This window comes from Pelodiscus sinensis, chromosome 21, assembly GCF_052426305.1.
Source record: "Pelodiscus sinensis isolate ZL-2025 chromosome 21, ASM5242630v1, whole genome shotgun sequence".
Taxonomy (NCBI): Eukaryota; Metazoa; Chordata; order Testudines; family Trionychidae; genus Pelodiscus; species Pelodiscus sinensis.
Window position 1 is genome coordinate 19,795,927 of NC_143072.1, and position 20,094 is coordinate 19,816,020.

Below are 20,094 nucleotides of genomic sequence, written 5' to 3' on the forward strand. Positions count from 1 at the left end.
ACCTATTAAGTGGGTCCTTTTTAGTTCCTGATTAGGATTATAATCAATGGAGGGACACATGCAGATGACACTGGATTATGGGATTTTGAGCACACAACTGCAGTGTTCAACAGCAGTTCATATGGTTAAAAGGAGATGCCTCATAGCAACTCAAATTGCCCGGGTCGGTTAATCCTCCATGCTGATCAATTATTTCAGCATGCTATTTCTCTCACACCGCATTACAGACAACGGTAACTTCTGTAACCCTAATTTTATAAAAGGTATGATAGCAGTGCTGCTAGTAGTTTCAGGTTTGAAAGGTTTGCGTCTCAACATCAATTTTCAGATGCTACAAAAATGTGGTTTTGAGCTGGAATTTTTCATGATTGGTCTTACCCAGGATGTTAACTTTTTGGATGTTTGTAAGAAAATGAAGTGAGCGATTTTTGAGTCAGCAGTGTTGAAAACAACAACTCTTTCTAGTGGTTAAGAATTGTTTAGATGCTTTTATACAGTCGAGCACTACTCTGGGCAGTGCATAATAACCCCCCCTCCAAAAAATGGTTTTTCCCTATGCTGCAAGGTTTAATTTTGCAAAGTTTTATATTTAAACCAATAAATATAAAACTCCTAATAGACAACTAAAACGTCAGTGGCGTACTACTGCTGACATTTATTCGTTAGCTCAAGCAGTAGAAGTCTGTTCCATGGGTCTGAAATTTCCTGGTTGCACCCACTGTAATTTCCGTGAGATTTTTTTTTTCTCCTTCAGTTTTGTTGTTAAAAAATCAACACACGACCTGCCACATTCAGTGTGTGTTGTGTGCACTGCAGGCCTCTTCCAGCACCCATCGGAATTAATAGACACTGGTTCAGACCCTGAATGAGGAAGAGGTTGTGGGGAGAAATATGGGATGTTACAATTAAGAACAAGGTGGAAGAATGATGGTTGTGTGGGCAACATTTATTCTGGTATTTCCTAATTTTTGGAAGCTTGATTTTGAAATCTTTAAATTTCCTTTTCAAGATCTGTATTACACTGTACAAAAACTAATAAGTAAAATACACATCTGAACCTGCATGGACAGAGATGTACAAATTAAACACACACAGAATAAAATGGGAGATGAGGTGTGATTTGTGTTACTCATGAAAACTCTTAGAAGGAAACGTATACTATTTGACTGTAAACTTAAAAAACCAAACACCCACCCACTGTGGTAGGGGCATTTTTAGAAAGCCATGTCTAGGTTTCCAAATTTAAAAATAAATAAAGTTAAGCATGGTACAAAATACATGTGATCTAATGTCATCCTTGTGCTGAGAGAAATAGAGTGAAACAACATGATTGCCATGGCTCATAAACACCCATGCTGATGATTAACAAGGTGTTCTAGTTTGCATTAGATTTTGTGTCAACTACATTTTCTTGAGGAATTATTGAACGTGGTAGAAAAGGACTTGCAGCTTTCCCCCAGGATCCCTGCCATTTGCATCCGTGTCCCATCATTTCTTGTATCTGCTGTGCTACTGTGAGAGAGAATGGAATCCTACTTTCTTCCCATTCACCCTTTGGTATCTGTTGTCAACCGCTCTGACTGCCACTGGCAGTCAATTTGTAACTGCATCACTGTGTGTATTACCGTTCACATTGATAGCACAATTAATGTTGAAGTCAATTTTGGTGTTAATTTTAGGTCATGATTAGTGTTGACACTGGGTGTCAAACTAATGGCATTTCAGCATCATGAAAATGAACGTTAGTTAATATCACGTTTTTACTATCTGCTAACAGTCACATTAAGCCAAGGTCTTCTGGGAGAGGGTGTGTATAAAATCATATCTATAAAATGTGTGTGTGTGCGCATGTAATATACATGTGTAATGGCATTCTGCATTGCTGGTGTTACTCAGAGAGCAAATGACATCTAAGCACTGCATCCTAATCACCATTTGGAACACCAGAAATAATGATCACTTCTGATCGCAGGCTGTGAATAATTCATCTGGTTTGATTTTCACGTTCTGTCCAGTGATACTTTTCAAACCAAATGTGTTTCTACAGAAGAGTAATGGTCCCACTTCTTATGGAAATACTGTGGCACAAATCATTTCACCAACATAAAAACAGTTAAATGAGACGGTTCTTGTTTTTATGCCCCTCACCCCCCTCTCTCTCTTTCTTCCTTGTGCTGGGGATCGAAGTGTGCTAAGACAAGTGCTGCCAAACTGCTATGGCTGGTTTCAAGATCCTATTTTTAAACTGTCATCCCTTGCCGTCATCCTGTGATTGTTCCGGCAGCACTCTTAGGTGATTAGCTCAGCCTGCGTAATTAACCCGTAAACTATTCCTTGTTGGCATGCTGCTGCTAAGTTAAAAAACATATTCTCTCCCCCCCCTAAAATAGAAAGCTCTCCCCTCCTACCCATACATTTAAATAGCACCTGAGCCTTTCAAAGAAAAAAAATTCCTTGGCTGTGCCCTGTTTCTTTTATTGCTAACTAACACTAATGACCGTATGTGTGGGGGGAATCAAAAAGGGATGTGAAATAGTATGGTGGGTTACTGATGCTTTTTGATAGCATATGTTTGTTTCCAATGTTTGCATGGTAAAACTATTTTCAAGCATATCCAAAGTTATTTAGATCTGAAAATTCGTTGTGCCCTAGTTAAATAATGTTCCTGTAAGTCTACAGCAATGGAGTAAGGACAATTTCAGATAAGGATAAAAACAAGGAGTCCTGTGATACCTTAAAGATAAACGTGTATTTGGGCATAAGCTTTTGTGAGTTGCATTTCACTTCCTCAGATGCATGAAGTGAAAGCTTCAGGTGGCTGGGATTGAAACATGAAGAGATACAAGCGTTACACCAGTGCTAATGAGGCTAATTCAGTCAGGGTGGATGTGGCCCACTTCTAGCACTGGATAAGAAGGTGAGAAGACCTAAAGGATAAAATGTCTTATGAGGATGTATATTGCAGATACAGAACCACAGGTTGGGAAGCCAATCCCATGCTTCTGTTTTGAGGTGTGTTGTGTTGGTGGGAAATGTTTAGAGCAGGGGTGTCCAAACTTTTTTCAACGAGGGCCAGATTTGATGAAGTGAACATGCGTGAGGGCCGACCATTTTGCCTGACATTCTTTGAACCATTAAAATTAAATGCAAATTAACTATTTTATGCAAAGTTTATTGCAAACGGCATACTTTTCATTTCGTCACATGGATGACAAATCTAAACAGGTGTTAAATCACTCTGCCTTTCATATCTGAAGGCCAGATGAAAAAAAAATACAGGAAGCTGAAAAATATGTCAGGAACATTGTAAAGTACATTACATATTATTGGTAATAAAGGTTGTCTGTCAACTTTTAAGTTCAAAAAATATGAACAGGAACATAACACCAAGTATACATGTTGTGTCCAAATATATTTATAACTGATTTAGACCAACTGACATTAACTGAGATTTTACAATGTGTTCATCTCAATACATATGGATTCGTTGGGGGCCATAAAAGATAGATATTGCCAAATTACCTGGGGGGCCGTATTAAACCGGAACACAGGCCACAATTGGCCCGCGGGCCGGACTTTGGGCATGCCTGGTTTAGAGTATGAAACCTCTTGTTATAATACACACAAAAACAACATTGAGTTGATCCTACATCGAGGGAGGCAGCATGATCTTGAGGATAGAGCATAGGAGGGGCAGTCAGGCCTTTTGAATTATAATCTGGTTCTGACACTGGTCCCATTAAAGACCAGGAGCAAGTCTGTTAATTCCTCTGCGCCTCAGTTTACCCATCTGTAAACCGAGGATAGTAATAGCATATCTTTACAGAGCATGTTGTGATCCTGTCATAGTGCGTGTGATTCTCTTTCTATCTTTTTTTTTTTTTTCTGGCCACAGGGAGAATTAAAGTATTGAAAGCTAACAGAGCTACTCCTGTATCTTAAGTGGTTTGTGCTTGTGTGTTGGTGCTGAAGATTACCAGTTTCTTCCCTGCTAATGGCCGTAGTCTATTTGTAGCCAGGACAACTGTGGTTTGTTACACTAGGGTAGATATCTGTGCACAATATCCGCATTTCTCGTGTCTTGTTTTGGAAGACGTTTACAGTGCGATGTGTGTGTGCCATTTTCAAGGAAGCAAAAGGGAGTGTGGGAAAATACCTCCCCAGTTAAAACTGGGAATCTTGCCTTGTTTGGCCTGCTGGCCGGCCTGAAATCTTTTTACAAAGTGCCCCCTTCCAGTTTTTAATTATGATGTTAATGAAGAAAGAAGGATTTTTGCTTTGGTTTGGGTTTGCTATCCAACATACAATGGAGGACTGAACTGATCTGTGGTTTATTAAATTATCCGAGAGAGAGGTTCTGTTGGGTAGCCCATAGTGTCATCAGGCTAATCCTGCAGCCCTTGCCTCAGTGCCTATGAGTTAGGGTGTTTGCCTATCCCTAAGGGCCACATCTTGAGGGACTTGCATTCAGCCCATGACTATTCTCCCTGTAATTGTGAGGCCAGGACCAAAACGATCATTTGCAAGGTATGGGGGTGGCTGCTGAACTTAAAAAGGGAAAGTACAGCAAATGTTATGGCTGCCTGGGTTTATTTTTGATCAGTAAGCTTGTCCTTTGGGCTCCTGGTAAGTTGTCCATGTAAGCCTTTGTGTCTTTGCTGAGGCTCAGCCGTCTTTAGGCTGGTCAGCAGCTGCTTTGTGACTTGTTGTACAGCATTAAGGCTTTCTATTAATTTAGCAACAAGATTGGTATTTGAGCAAATCAGCCAGCTGACCTTTTGGGGTTTATGCGCCTGCCTCTGTAACTAGTGAATATCTCTCCCCTCTAAGCGCACTGCAGTTTGTTGCTTAAAGTTCCTCCTACATCAGGAAATATTCAGAACCCACCACAAAATTACCTTCCCCCTAGCCCACCCACAGTGGCCTATCAATGAGCGTGAATGAAATAGAGCCACCTAGGAAGGTACACAGAAACCTCCAACTTTGTTGGCCAGCGATCCCCGGGAAAGGAGCTGTCACTAGCGCTGATGTTTTTGGATAGCTGCCTGCATTTTCTCCAACGATCCTTTGATTAATTTCTCTGTCAGTCTTTTTTTTTTTTTTTTTAATGAAACTATTACAGTGCATAGTATTGCAGACGTTGATTGGATCTTGTCTGTGCTTTGTGCCTGTTTTGCTTTGTATTATATAGCACATATCTATCTGCAGCTTCTTTTCCCTCATGCTACTCTCCCTCCTCCCCCCCCTCGCAGTTCATAATGCTCAGCATCCCAAGTATCAGCAATGAGAGCTTTGCCCATACTGATTGCAGAGGATGTGCGATCAGCTTGAGGAATGTGTACTCAGAGCTTATGATCTTTGGGCAAGTGGAGACAGGGAAAAGCATGTGGCTTTCGGGGCTTGGTTGCTATTTACATCTCTTAATGGTGCTCCTTGATGGCCAGCTCCCCAGTGTGATCAGATGCAGAGGCTAAGAGGCGAGAGAGGCAGGCTCCAGATGTTGGTCATTTCCAATTGGCAGGGGCAGGAAGGATCACCTGGTGATCTTAAAAAAAACAAACAAAAAAAACCCCACCAACCAACCAACCAAAAAAAAAACCCCTCCATAAAAGCACATTCCTTTCACGGGTGAGCTTGAAAAGTCAGGCTGCTGCTGAAGGAGGCGGCCATGGGGTCTGTGGAGAGAAAGGCGGCAGAGACACAGTCATGCAGGAGGAGGGTAGAAAACAAAAGTAGAGAGAGTTGTGATAGGAAGGGATTAACGCGCAGAGGGCAAAGAGCGATGGCAAGGAGCCAGTGAGTGTTGCAGGCCAGGCATCGTTCTGAAATATGATTGCCTGGGTGGCCCTGAAGAGATGGCAGGGACTCCTGTAAACAAACCGCAGGGACACTGAATGCTTTAACTAACCCTCTGTCCTCTGAGACGAACAACAAGCCCCGCAGGAAGAGAGAGGGGGCTTGTAGGACGTGTCTCAGAGCTATGGTAAATCCCTGATGGTATGTCTACACTACCACCCTAGTTCGAACTAGGGTGGTAATGTAGGCAACCGGAGTTGCAAATGAAGCCCGGGATTTGAATTTCCCGGGCTTCATTTGCATAAAGCCGGGCTCCGCCATTTTTAAATGTCCGCTAGTGGGGACTACGTGCCGTGCGGCTACACAAGGAAGCCTAGTCCGAACTACCTAGTCCGTGCCGCGTGTAGCTGTGCGGACATTTAAAAATGGCGGCGCCCGGCTTTATGCAAATGAAGCCTGGGAAATTCAAATCCCGGGCTTCATTTGCAACTCCGGTTGCCTACATTACCACCCAGTTTGGACTAGGGTGGTAATGTAGGCAGTGTAGACATACCCTGATTGAATTGCCTAGAAGGTAAAGGGAGGAACTCTGCTACTGAATGCCGTGGGTGGGAAGAATGCATCCATGCGCGCCGGTGACTGGGGTGGTCAGTTGAGGCCCATTTTGCAGCCCTTACCTGAGCAAAACGTGCCTTGAATCAGTGCCAGCTGGGGTCCCTTCTGAGCTCAGGTAGCCGCAGGGGTGGTCTCTTTGGGGTGTAAAATTGCATTTAAAAATGCAACTGTGTAACCACTAAAATCTCAGCGGTTCCGCGTGCTGTGGGCAATGCCGTATGAAACTTAAATAAGGTTTATACAGCAGAGCCCGCAGGGAGGCTTCTTTGGGAGCGGGACAGGCAAGGGCTGCCAGGGAGCCAGCATGTAACCTGTGACAGGAGAGGAGGCAGCCGGGCCTGCCATGGACAGGGATGCTCTGGTGTTGGGGCAGGCAGGGAGCTGCTCCAGCCTTAGCAGTTAACCTTTTACATCCCTAGTCAAGCCTCAGGTACGATGCAGGGTTTTGAATCAAGTGGGCCCGGGGGGGAAGGGCAGAAATCCCTCTGCCAGTATTTAAAACCTCCCCATTTTGTGTGACCACAGATTGGCATGGTGGCCTGGAAAATGACCCTCAAGAGCCCCGAGTACCCGGAGGGCCGTGATATCATAGTGATTGGAAATGACATCACCTACCGAATCGGGTCCTTTGGGCCCCAAGAAGACCTGCTGTTCCTTAGGGCTTCTGAGCTTGCTCGAACGGAGGGTATCCCGCGAATTTATGTGGCTGCCAACAGCGGGGCGAGGATTGGTTTGGCTGAGGAGATCCGGCACATGTTTCACGTTGCGTGGGAAGACCTCGATGACCCTTATAAAGTAAGTGAGCACTTGATCTCAGAGGCCACGTGCAGCAGCAGAACTGTGGGATGTTCCACAGGTTGATGCTATATTTGTACCAACCAATCCCTGTTAGCAGAGGAGAGCTAACGCTCTGCCAGACAGACCCAACGTTAAGCTTTGGCGCTAGATCGTGAGATAGCAGTTACCCCAGGGATGAATTAGAGTCTAGTTTCCAGAAGGTCTGAGCATCCTCGGCTTCTCCTTCAACTGGCGTTGCGAGTGCAGAAACCCCCCTATTATTACCCCCTTCTAGGTAAATGCACCGTGGAAAGATTTCTTTTTGGGTGGAGCCACAGGAGGAATTAATTGATAAGAATGAGTAAAACTAATTCTTTGCCCCCACAGGGTTACAAATACTTGTACCTAACTCCTCAAGATTATAAGAAAGTCAGTGCCCTGAACTCCGTTCATTGTGAGCATGTGGAGGACGAAGGAGAGTCTAGGTAAGCTGTTGGACCTACTCTTCCTTCACCTGGGATATCTATGGGGCATGTGTGTCACTACTTTGTTCTCTTGTCTAGCCACAGGCCAGTGCGTAGCACACTGGCCCATCGCATATTTAGTCCCATGGTTACATCTGCCTTGTAGAACTACAACAGTAAGGCAGAAATGTTGTGTCTTGAGATATCTTGAACTGCCTATGAAATGTAGTGGACCAAATATTATGTGTGTTGCACTCGTGCGTCAGAGATGCTATTGTGGAGCCAGGGCTCCAGAGTGCAACTGTATAAACACAGAACGAGACGATGGTCCTGCCCCAAAAGAGTTCACAGCTTTGGTCACAGAAGTGCCTTCTCGGTTGGAAAACATGGCAACAGACACCACCCAAGTGAATTTTTAACCCAGTTTCATTCTGTGGCATGGGGGTAGCAGCAGAATGGTCCTTTCCAAACGGTTCCATTTCCTGTACACACCTCTGTTCTCAGCACCTACCATGGCCACCTGCCCCCCAGGAGGACACTTGTACAAGTGGGCACCAGAAATGTTGAGAATGAGAAAGGAGACACTGAGGTTCTTAATGTGAGGCTGGAGGTGCAAGGGAGGGGGATGTGTCTGGGGAGAGAAAAGAGGTTTGCGGACAGATGGATAGGCTGTAAAAGGAAGGAGAAGGGAGGTTGGGAGTAGGAAGTAGCAAGAGAAGCAGCCCCAATTCAGGGAAGCACTTATGCACAAGCGTAAGCGTTTTTCTGGATCAGAGCCTTACGGAACAGAGAATGGTTAAGCCAGAAGGGGATGGAGGTGGGGAGGCAGGACTGAGAAGGAACATAAGAATGGCCATGCTGGGTCAGACCAAAAGTCCATCTAGCCCAGGATCCTGTCTGCTGACAGTGGCCAATGCCAGGTGCTCCAGAGAGAATGAACAGAACAGGGAATCCTCGAGTGATCCCTCCCATCTTCCATTTCCAGCCTCTGACAAACAGAGACTAGGGCACCGTTCCTACCCATCCTGGCTAATAGCCACTGATGGACCTAACCTCCATGAATCTATCTCGCTCTTTTTTGTACCCTATTAAAGGAAAGGCAAGAAAGAGGAGGTAGGAGCCTAATTCTAATTTCTCATTCTCTCCCTTTTTTATTTTGGTCCTGTTCCCGTCATTCCTTGCTCCTATTCCCATAATCATCTGGAAAAGTTTCTCAACCTTTTTTTTCATAAAGTATTCCCTTTTTCATATATATATATATATATATATATATATATATATATATATATAGGTTAAGCCAGTATATAAATATAAAAAAATACCCCCAGTACCTACAGTTTTCATAGACACACAATTTTTTTCTACCACTGCAACACATTTGTTTAAACTTAATTGTAGCTGCATGGGTGGTGAAATTTGTGGATGTAAAAAGTACAAAAATAATAAAACGCTGTAAAACTTAAAACAAAAATTCAGTTTTCTCCAAATTTCAGTTGTTGACGGACTCCCCCAGACTTCTCTTGAGTACCTCTCAGGGTACTTGTACCACTGGTTGAGAAACACGGATCTAGACCACCTAATCTGCAGAGACAACAGAAGACCGTTTTTCAGTGGAGCTGACACCATTGCTGCTTCATAAATTTGTCAGTAACCTGTGCAGCTCAGCCTTTCCTCCCTATGGCTCTGCTTGGGTTGTCAGTGTGTAGGCCCATTCCTTGGTGTGCAGCAAGGCAGTGCGTTGAGTTGGTTTACATAAAACTTGGCCAGTTTCTGCACACTTCTGTTAGCAGCCTTAATGATATTTAGTCACTTCCTTAGCCTCAAAATGACCTGGCAAATCATTCGATCTTCTGTCTCAAAGACTGTCTCCCCCCCATCAGGTATAAGATAACCGATATTATTGGGAAGGAAGAAGGACTTGGAGTGGAGAACCTCCGAGGATCTGGGATGATTGCAGGAGAATCATCATTGGCCTATGAGGATATTATCACCATCAACCTGGTAATCCTCAACTGCTTTCTGTTCTTGCAACTTTGTCTCCGATTTCATCTAAAAATTTGACAGTGGTGTTCAAAATGTACATCTAGGGTCAGACCAATAGCTAGTGTAAACTTGCATGTCCCCCTGAAGGTAGTGGAGCTATACCAGTTACCAGTAGCAGAGAATCTGGCTGCTTAAAACGTTTTCTGTTTCAAACAGCGAGGTGCATTTCCCAGCACATTTTTAAAGGCACTGGAAAGCGAAGCAGCTCTGGTTTGACGGAGTGGTCTGCTCGACTAATGAGCTGGTGCTTTTTTGTTTTGTTAAAACACGCTTCTCATCCTTTAAGTGAAAGCTTATGTTCTGGAGTGCTAACGAGGGGATTCTTTCACCTCAGAACACCCAAAGGCCTGAAGTAAATACACTAGCCCCCTCAGCCCATGGAAGTCGATGCATTTTTGGAGGTTCGGCAGTACAGGGCACATGTGTGATTTTGTGTTTTTAGGTAACGTGTCGAGCAATTGGAATTGGGGCCTATCTTGTCCGGCTCGGACAGAGGACTATCCAAGTTGAGAACTCACATATAATCCTGACTGGAGCCGGAGCCCTCAACAAAGTAAGTTCAGTGCATCAGAATTCAATTTTGATCATGCTCTTCGGTATGGACTGTTGTGAAATAACTGTGCTGCGGTGGGACGAGTTGTAGAGCGGGTGGATTTGGGCGACTTATTGTCTACAGAAAAGCCAGAGTCTGTATGGATCAGGGAGACGGAGTTCCCTTTTCAATCCTTCGGACAGTGCTTCCAGTCCAGGGCTGGGTCACGGGACAGTATGTGGGAGGCACGTGCTTCTGCTGCCCCTGTTTTGTGGCTAGAGGAATTCAGTCTCCAGGACTGTCACTTTTTTGTACCTACATTCATTTGAAAAAAGCTAATGTGATTTGGGGATGTTAAAAGGCATTTAATCAGCTAATCAACTAGTGGATAGAATTTCCATCGATTAGTCGGTAAGGGGGGAAGCTGCAGAGTCGCAGCGGGATTAGTTCCTGGCCTTGGGAGCTAATCCCATGGTGGCTCTGCCTTTTAAATGTATTCTGAGCCTGACGGCTCCTTTAAATGGATTAAAAGGCTGAAGCACTGTGGAGGGGACAGGGCCTGAGTCGGAAATCAGCTGTCCCTGCTCGCGCCCAAGTCTCCCACTCTGCCTCTCCTGCCCTCCTGCAGAGATGGTGCTGGGGGGGGAACTGGATTTTAAGACTGCTCCCCCCAGCACCGACTGCTGCCCCCCTCTGATAGAGGAAGCAGGGAGGGGGGGAGGGAGCAGCTAGTTGAGTCACTAGTCGATTATCCGATAGGCACATGCTTATTGGATAGTCAACTAGTTGCTTACATCCCTAATGTGATTTTTAGGAACGATGCTGTAGTTGGGCTGAGAGGATGTATCCTCTCCAGACCACGACTTGATCACCATCATCTCTGTAATGTTGCTGTTATCTGCCAGAATCCAGTCCCGCTCTTCCACAAAAGGCATTCTGCAGCATGGTCGTCCCTGTTTGGAGTGTGCCGCAGCGCAGATTCTCTCGCTGTTTTGCTTATCGGTCTGTTCTTGGCTACTGTCTGCATGCGCACAGTGGGCAGCATGTGGAAACAGAACGGATGTGCTTAAAATGCGTTCTCCCAGTAAGGCTGGGGAAATCTAAGGGAGGTTTGCAAGCACTTCCCAGTTTTATTGTGTTTTTTGTTCATAAAATCAGTCTATTGGAGCCCGTCCATGTACATGGTGATTTTTGACTAGGATGGTCAAAGTTGTACAGCAAGGGCTTGTGCGGATTCTTCTGTTCCCTTCAGTGGGCTCATGCCAGGTGTAATGTCATGTTCTAGCTGAAAGGAAGCCTGCTATGTAACTGATCTAGTAGGTACCCCTCCATAGGTAAATTAGGGGATGATCCTGGGAATCTGAGTCCCTTGATAAAGAAGGTCCAGTCAAGGAGGAGAAGATGACCCCTGTGTCCAGTGGAATCATCACATCACGTTCTGGGCTGTGCTAGCCAGCCTAGTTTCCTACGTAGCTCAAACTCTTGAGAGTGGAAAGTCAGTTGAGGTAGGCAGCTAGAATGTCAGGCAGGATTTGCAGGGGTTTCTTAGCTTGGAGGAGTGATGTTTTGGACGGGGTGGGTCTCAGTCACCTTTAACCCCTTCCCTATCCCCAAAGTGTGGTGTTGCTACGAGAAGCGCTTTAGAATGCGCGTGTGCTAATGATGATTGTTCTGAAAGGGATGGGGCGGTGGGGATCTCAGCTATTTCAGTGTCTTTCTGAAAACTTTAAGCCGCAAGGAAAGGCCACTCGCTTCCACTGCACCCAATGGCTTCTGATTCTTCCCAAGAGCTGATTTTTCCTTCCCTGCTGCCACCGCTCCATTCGTATCATGAGCCCCATGTCCCAGCCTGCAACCCAGAATACGCCACGGCCACCTTGCCATCGTGCCTCTCACTGCGGGCTTTATTATATGGAGGGAAGGATTGTGCAGGCCAGAGTGCCTCTCTCCGTTGTGGCGCTTCGGGCTTGGATGGTCTGCGGCACATGTAGCGGGTGTTCCGTGTTTCAAGCAGTGCCTGGCAAAGTAGGGCAACGAAAAGGGAAATCGTCTCTCCTTGGATTACTACTTTGCAGAAAGTTCAGCAGGGTTCCTAGCCCCCCGAGACACTCCAGCCGGAGCCAGCCCTTACGCAGGCACATCAGGGTAGGAACGAGGTGTGTGTTCAGGTCCCTTTAAAAAAGATGAGCCAGTTTGGAACTTGCTGAAGTGACACGTGTTGCCTGGGTCAAACGTTCGGTGCAGTCAGTGCTGCGCGAGCGAGCTCCCCCCAGGTGACACGGCCAATGCGCTTCTCCTGCCTCGTCTGCTCTAGTCTGTGTAGGTTCTCGTACAGCACCCGGCACCGTGTTATCTGAACCCTCGGTAGGTCAGTGTCTTACTCTGCTCCAGTGGATCTCACCCAGCTCTGGCAACAGGAGAGTAACTAAAGCATGTCTCGGACCACTCCTGGCGTTTGGGAAGCTAGGGATCTGAACTCACTCCTGAACTTGGTGCACTGTGAATCCTTCTTACCTGTGATCCTGATTCTCTCGTCTCCACTGTTCTATGTGTAGGCCTCTTGAAGAGGATCCGCTGATGGTCTGTGAGCTACATCTGACATGGATGCATGTCCACTGGGGTTTAAACTGAGACGCCAAACCCATTCCACTTGAGATTGTAAACAGGGTTTGAACAAAGAGTCAAAGGCTAATTCTCTTAAATCATCAAGCCACCAAAGCTGTGGCTGTTTCAGATTTATGCTCCGTATCCTACTTGGAGAGAAAGAGCTTGCCCTTGAATTCCAGAGGGAGATGGCATTTGAATGCTCTTTGGTTGATAGGCCGTGTGCCCATTAGCCAGAGAGGCCATGTCTACACAGTAACTTTATTTCGGAATAGCTAGTGTTATTTAGAAATAACTTAGTCCGTATCTACACAGCCAGCAGTTCTTCCGACATAATGTTGAAATACTGTCAGCTGGCGGCTCCTGTAACCCTCATTTTATGAGGAGTAAGGGAAGTCAGAAGAAGAGTGCTCTATTTTGAAATAAGTGCTGTGTAGACAACACCAAAACTTGAAATAAGCTATTTCAAAATAAACTACGCAATTGACATAGCTCAGATTTTGTAGTTGATTTCGAGTTAAGCCCTGCTGTGTAGACGCGCCCAGACTGATTAAACAAAATCTTCCCTTGTAGCAGTGAAGAAGCTACTTTGTGGCATGAAGTATCTTTGTTTGTTTTGATCTTTGCTTGTATAAAACTCGAAGGATATTTGTGTGCGTTTTAGTTTTGCCTTTCAGTGATCTGCAAGTGAGACTTACTGATGATGCTCATTCTGTAGAATGGCTAGACTGTGGAGCGCCCTCTGGAGCAAAAACAAAGCATTTCCTTATGAGAGTTGCAATAAAAGATTTACATCATCCCTTGCACCAGTCACAGAGCTAGTGCACCAGTCAGAGAGCTGGTGATTAAGGAATTTAAGTACTCCCATATGTTGGTGTCAGTCACCAATGTAAGAATCTAGGTAGATTAAAAAGACATTTCTACTGTGTATTGCGGCTGGGAGTGAAAATGTCCCAACATAGTCAAATGTAAGTAATTCTTTGTTTTTTTTTTGTTATCAACTCTCAGCCACATAGTCTTGGAAATTTGGGACAGAATTTACAGTACTAACTTGGTGCTAGTGTTTTTGTAGGTGATGCTGGAGACAACAGTTACGTGCGTTCTCATGTGTACACACTCACCGTTTTCAAAATGTCTTTTTCCTCTCCTGTCTCTAAATGTTCACTTTGCTTCTTGGGTGATAAGCTGCCTGTGGAGTTTCCCACAGAGATGGAAGAGGCTTGGTTTCCAAATGAGCAGTATTTTTGTTGGAAATGTGTTTCATTCAGTTCTTGTAGCTACAAAACACTGGGATCTTTTTCCATTTTAAAAAAACCCCAAGAAATAAAATAGACTACCTTATCTGGTGCTGACCTTGTTCATTTTAATTAGGTAGGGCCAGTCGCAGGGGAGGGGTGTAGAGAGAAAGGTCTAGCTGCCAAAAGCAGACTAAAGCCTATAACTTAGACAATAGTGTGAAATACATTATCATTTTTAGCTGAAGGGAGCGATCAGTTCTGGAGGTTATCTAATCATGTGCTAGCTGCTTTGCTATGTCCGTGTCAATGCTCTTTAAGTATGGAGTCAAATCACCGTAAGACACCAGATTTTGTGCAGATTCATTAAGGATCCTATCAACCTCTTCGCCTACCAGATGTGAAAGAGGAAACTACCACAGCTTCTCGGTGTTGTTTTCCACCCCCCATCATGATGAATCTGCCTTCATTTGCAGCCCAGACTCATGTGCATATTGAACTTTATGATGGTATAAATATGGGAAGGATGCTATGGATGGGGTTACCAGGACCGTGTCTTTTCTGTACCCCCTTTTGTCTTCTCCCTTGAGCATCAGCAGGCAGTGGGGGAGGTGGAAATGAGTGTGTGTGTGTGTGTGTGTGTGTGTGTGTGTGTGTGTGTGTGTGTGTGTGTGTGTTTTGAGCCCATTGACCCCCCTGAAAATTGAAATAATGATAATGCGCATCTCCTGACTGCATCAAAGTATCAGCACATCAAAAGCCAGGAGGCATGAAATGCAAATGATAAAGTGAAAGCAGATGGATTGTGCATGATCGCCTGATGCCCAATGAATTTTAAAAGGTGCCAGTTCACATGGGGAGAAGGGCTGAAATAAACACGTTATCCCTGCAATTTTTTTTGTTCTTGCCGCTCACTCCTGACAATATTTTTTCACACTTCAGCGAGCACCCACCTCTCTCTCTCTCTCTCTCTCTCTCTCTCTTCCCTTCTCTCTCCCCCTCCCTCCCTCTCTTTCTCTGTCTACCTCACACATGTCTCGGGTCATGTCGCTGCAGCTCCGGTGGAAATAATAAGATATAAACCACGAGGTTGTTATTTGCATAGAAATAGCATGGAGCCCCAGGCAGCATGGGAGAAGGACACAAAGATCATTTGTCTAAAATTTTAATGAAAACTTTTGCTGAGGCAGATTTTTTTTTTAACTTTTCCTTCTTTCCAACCATCCACCCCCTGCCCCCCACCTTTCTTTCCTCGTCACTGGCTTAACATGGTGCGATTTCCAATGAGATAGATGACATGCTGCCTGTCGTACTGGCGGAATGCAGTAACATGTAAATTTCAATTTGTTCCCCTTTTAATAGAAGTAAGGCTGAAGAGCCTGGCGATCCTAATTGAATGCATGGCGTCCATGGCTCAAGCCTTTCTAACTGCACTCCATTTCAATGCACACCTGATGTTCCCAATCCTGAGCTGACCTGTTTATAATTAGTTTGCATCTCTGTGTCTTTCTTTTCTTCTGATGGGATTTTGACTGGTTTTTCTCATGTAAACAGAGAGGCACAGTGAGGTCTTAGCTATAGACGTGAGGTTTGGGGGAGGGGAGGTATTAGTGGAAGCTGGGTTGGGCTTGACGAGTTGGGCTGAGCTTTCAAAAGGGGCTAGTAATCTTGAAATGCCTCCGTTAGTTGGGCGCATGCCTTACGACATCTTAGGACTCCACTTTGGAAGCCCCGGGGGGCCACAATGATACTCACAGCACATGCCGAGGGCTGCCACCTAAAATCAAATATATATACAAATATATATGCAAATCAAAAAACAGGACTATGTAGCACTTTAAAGACTAACAAGATGGTTTATTAGGTGATGAGCTTTCGTGGGCCAGACCCACTTCCTCAGATCAAATAGCCCACGAAAGCTCATCACCTAATAAACCATCTTGTTAGTCTTTAAAGTGCTACACAGTCCTGTTTTTTGTTTCAGCTACACCAGACTAACACGGCTACATTTCTGTCACTATTATATATGCAAATAGCTTCTTTCACACTGACGGGCATGAATACAAAGATTACGGCAAGACTACACAACACGCAGGCTCCATTTAAGTCAGTTCTGCTGATATTAATACAATGCAACATTTACCCCATTTCCACCCACATGACAGCACTTCTAATGAGCAATGACAGTCCAGGAATTTAACGATTAAAGCTCATATCAATAGAAGACCAGTCTATTGACTCGCCGTTGCGGCGCCTGTTCCCAGTGGAGGCCGTGTTCAAAGGATCCTACCCGCAGACCGCACGTTGAACCATGCGTAAACCCAAACTGCACCGTGGGCCGCATGCTAAGTAACCCTGCCTTAAGGGGCACTGATTTTCAATGGGAAAGATGCTCAGTGTTTTCTGAAACCTGGTTTTGTGCGTGCGATGGTAATGGGGCCATCCCTCCCAGTCCCACTCTACCTTTAAGGGTAAAGAGTCACTTGGTCAGGAATGGGAACAGGAGTACTCAATTATGCAGCCTCCACAGTGGGAACATTGGCAATTTCCATCATGAATCGCACCAATGATCCATCTAGTCCAGGATTCCATCTCCCATCATGGGCACTTCCCCGCCGTATAGAACTGTGGAATAATCAGAGGAAGTTTCTTCCTGGTTCCTGGTTTGTACCCTGAGGTCTGAGAGGTTTACATGCCTTTCAGAGATGAGACCCAGTAAGGATGGAACGTTGGTTGTCTTAAATCTTCTAGTATATCAATATAGATCTATCCAGCATTGCTCAGGTCCTTACCTCAAATTAGTTTAGTTTTGTTTTAATTTGTTTGGATCATTGTTGTAGGCTGGGGCTGGGGATGAGGGTTCAGGATGCTGGCTCCAGGGAAGGAGAACTACCCTAGCCCTCTCTCACCACAGCAGCTTGGAGCCAGATGAGAAAAGCTTGTCCATAGCTGCTGCAGTGGGAACAGTTGGGGAGGAGGAGTGTAGTCCCCGACCTGGGGTACAGACACATAGACACACAAACTCTCTGAAATGTTGTAGATAGCTGTTCCTTTCTACACACCTGCCTCCTGTTGGCCTGATGGGACTACAGCTGTGCCAGTCCCCGTGTCTGGCTCCTTGCTGGTCATTCTGCAATATAACTGTCCAGACCCCTTCCTTTCCATTTTATGAGAAACAATCGAATTGCAGTCACATCCGGTTGTCTTGGCGCAATCAAGTGTTTTGCTTGCTTTAAGTTAGGATAAGAGGAAGCTGCCTACCAAAATCTGGTGACCTTAGCTCTTACTGTTTAGGAAGATTTCTTGATTTCTTTTAGGGTTCAAAAAAGAGCTAGATAAATTCATGGAGGTTAGATCCGTCAATGGCTATTAGCCAGGATGGGTAGGAACGGTGTCCCTAGCCTCTGATTGTCAGAGCCTGGAAATGGATGACAGGAGAGAGATCACTTGATCTCTGTTCTGTTCATTCCTTCTGAAGCATTGGCCACTGTCGGAAGACTGTATACAGATGGACCTTTGGTCTGACCCAGCATGGCCGTTCTTATGATCAAACAGATGGACGGATGCACATTTCTAAAATATATTGTAAGGAAAACATTAAATCTTGTTTTAGCCCCATTGACTTCTTCTCTCTCCCCTTTCTCCCCCCCCCCCCCCCGAAAGCTAGCCCTATGTGAAATGTAGCCCGTTAACAAGGTCTTCATGTCAACTTGACTTGTTTCTGATTTAGGTGACATTTGCTCTCCACCTTACACCGGCTAAGAAATGATCCCCTTAAATTCTGTCTCTGCCACTGATTTGCTGTGTGATCCCGGGGAAGTCGGAATGTTTGCAGAGCGGTGGCCACAAAGCTAGAAAGTCTTTAGAAGGAAACATTGTAAAGCAACTTAGGGTTCTCCTAGACTATTTGCAAGGGTGGGCATGTGGCACCTTACCATGGATGTCCCAAACTTGATGTGGTTTATGCCTGGTAACGTACATGATACTGAGTGTTTCATGGTTCGTTAGTTTGTTGCTATCACTTGATTTTTTTTTTTTAACTGTCTTTGGACCAGGCTTTCTTGATTGTTGCCTTCTGTTACTGGCATTTTTCCTAATTCCAAGAAGGGAGGATGAAATGACACGGCTCTGCTCTATATATCCTTACAAATAACTCACGTTCTAGGAGTCCCCTTGTTACAGCCATGCAAAAATAATCTTTCCTGCTCCCAAAGGTGCATCTCTTCCTTTTGAAGTTCTTTCCTTGTCTGTTTCCCTTATTGAATTTGCTTTACCCAAGATCTCTTCCGATCAGGTGGGGCAGTAGGTGATCCTAACAGGGAAGCAAAGAAACCACAAGGATTTTTTTCCCCCAAAGAAAAATACTCCTTTTGCTTTGAGGCATGCTGATACTTTTCCCTCAGGAGAGATTCCTGAGCCATGGAAACAAGAGCAGAGAGACACTTTAGCACAGTTTCCCCGGAACTCATAATAAATGCTGAAATTGACTAACAGGGAACATTGGGAAAAGCTCTGCAATTTCAAAAGTCCCAGAATTGAAGTAACAGAAGGATGGGACAATTGCTGGTCTCCACTGCAGTGCACTGGCAGAGCGGTTTGCGGGGAGCCTGGGCAACGTCTGGTTGGGCTGGGCTTACGCCATTTCCTGATTTTACGCCATTAAAATAAATAGTAAACGTGAATTGCTGAAACCGAAGTAAATTCAGGTCACATACAAAAGATAAGGGAGAGTAGAATTAGGCTATGTCTACATTACAACGCTCTTTTGGGATACCAGAGTGTTCTGAAATAGCTATCCTACATCTTCATAGGAAGCCCGTTATTTTGAAATATAACAGCTTTGCTATGCCAACATCCCTGTAAACCTCATTCCATGAGGAGTAAGGGGCATTTCAGAATAGCGGGTTATTTTGAAATTTGGCTCTGTGTAGACAGCGCCAAATGACAAAATTAGCTATTTTAAAATACGATCGAAATAAGATACGCAATTTGCATAGCTCAAATTGAGTATCTTATTTCGAGCTATGGTGCTATGTAGATGCACCTTTAGTGGCTTCTTATTCTGCAATCTTATTCTGCAATTTTATTATATGATTTCAATGGAGTTTTTAGGTTAGTCCTTAAATTATGATATAGCTGTAGAGAAAGTAAAAAAGCGCCTATATTTAGTGTCTAGCAAGAGCAGGATTCCAGCAACACTCTTGTATATAGAGACTCATTGGGTACTAGATTGATAAAATGGCCTTTCATCTCTGGACATCCTAATGTAAATCTCTCTAGTGTTCCCTACAGATCCTTGAGCAGCTCACTTGGCTGCTTAATTTTTTTAGCACTATGGAATGGGCACATCTGTGTTGAGTCATCTGCATGCCAAAGCTGCTCCCAGTTGGTAGAGCAGTAATTGAGAAATTTGCGTCTATTCTGGATAGTATTCGTGTTCTGTAGTTAAATACCTTGAATTACTCATTATGTTTACTAGGTTAGTGTATTTGTGTGGCAGCACCTCCTAGTGGACATTGTCAGAACTGCTTGCTTGGATGTCTCAGGCTTTATGTTCCTAATAACTAGTAGAGGGAGAATCTGAATTCTGCCCCCCTCAAATTCCAAAAGTTCTGGTGGGCCAGTGATCTGCTGCATTATCTTTTAGTGCCTGTGAATCTAGTGTGTGCACACAGAGTTTTGTTTCTATTTTAACAAGTGCTAATCTTGTTTGCTGTGTCTTGAAGATCCAAAATTTAACTTGATAGGTATTATTTTAAAAGAAAAGTTAATTACTAGGAAGTTATATGAGCTTTTACCTGGCCAGTTTAACCTACTTGCTCTCAGTACATAGAGGTAAGGAGCACAGACGAACAGTCAGAAACAAAGCAAGTACAAAACGTCTAAAACAAACCTGAACATCAGGAGGATCAGAAGATCTGGACTGTAGATCCATTTCTGCCACTGAGTTGGGTATGCCATGTAGCCTCTCTGCAAAATGGAGACAAGAAGAGTTATCCAATTTGCAGGCGGGGTTTGAAGCTTAATT

General features: G+C 44.6%; 1 protein-coding gene across 9 annotated transcripts in view; it reads left to right on the forward strand.

The window, feature by feature from the left end:
- The window catches only part of ACACA (acetyl-CoA carboxylase alpha), a 237,340-nt gene that overhangs the window by 137,060 nt on the left and 80,186 nt on the right, over positions 1-20,094 (forward strand). For all 9 annotated transcript variants that reach the window (XM_075904774.2, XM_089772238.1, XM_089772236.1 and 6 more), the window contains 4 exons: positions 6,937-7,206; positions 7,576-7,673; positions 9,533-9,653; positions 10,138-10,248. In XM_075904774.2, the coding sequence (XP_075760889.2) occupies positions 6,937-7,206; positions 7,576-7,673; positions 9,533-9,653; positions 10,138-10,248 (600 nt within the window). The remainder of the gene's footprint in view (positions 1-6,936; positions 7,207-7,575; positions 7,674-9,532; positions 9,654-10,137; positions 10,249-20,094) is intronic.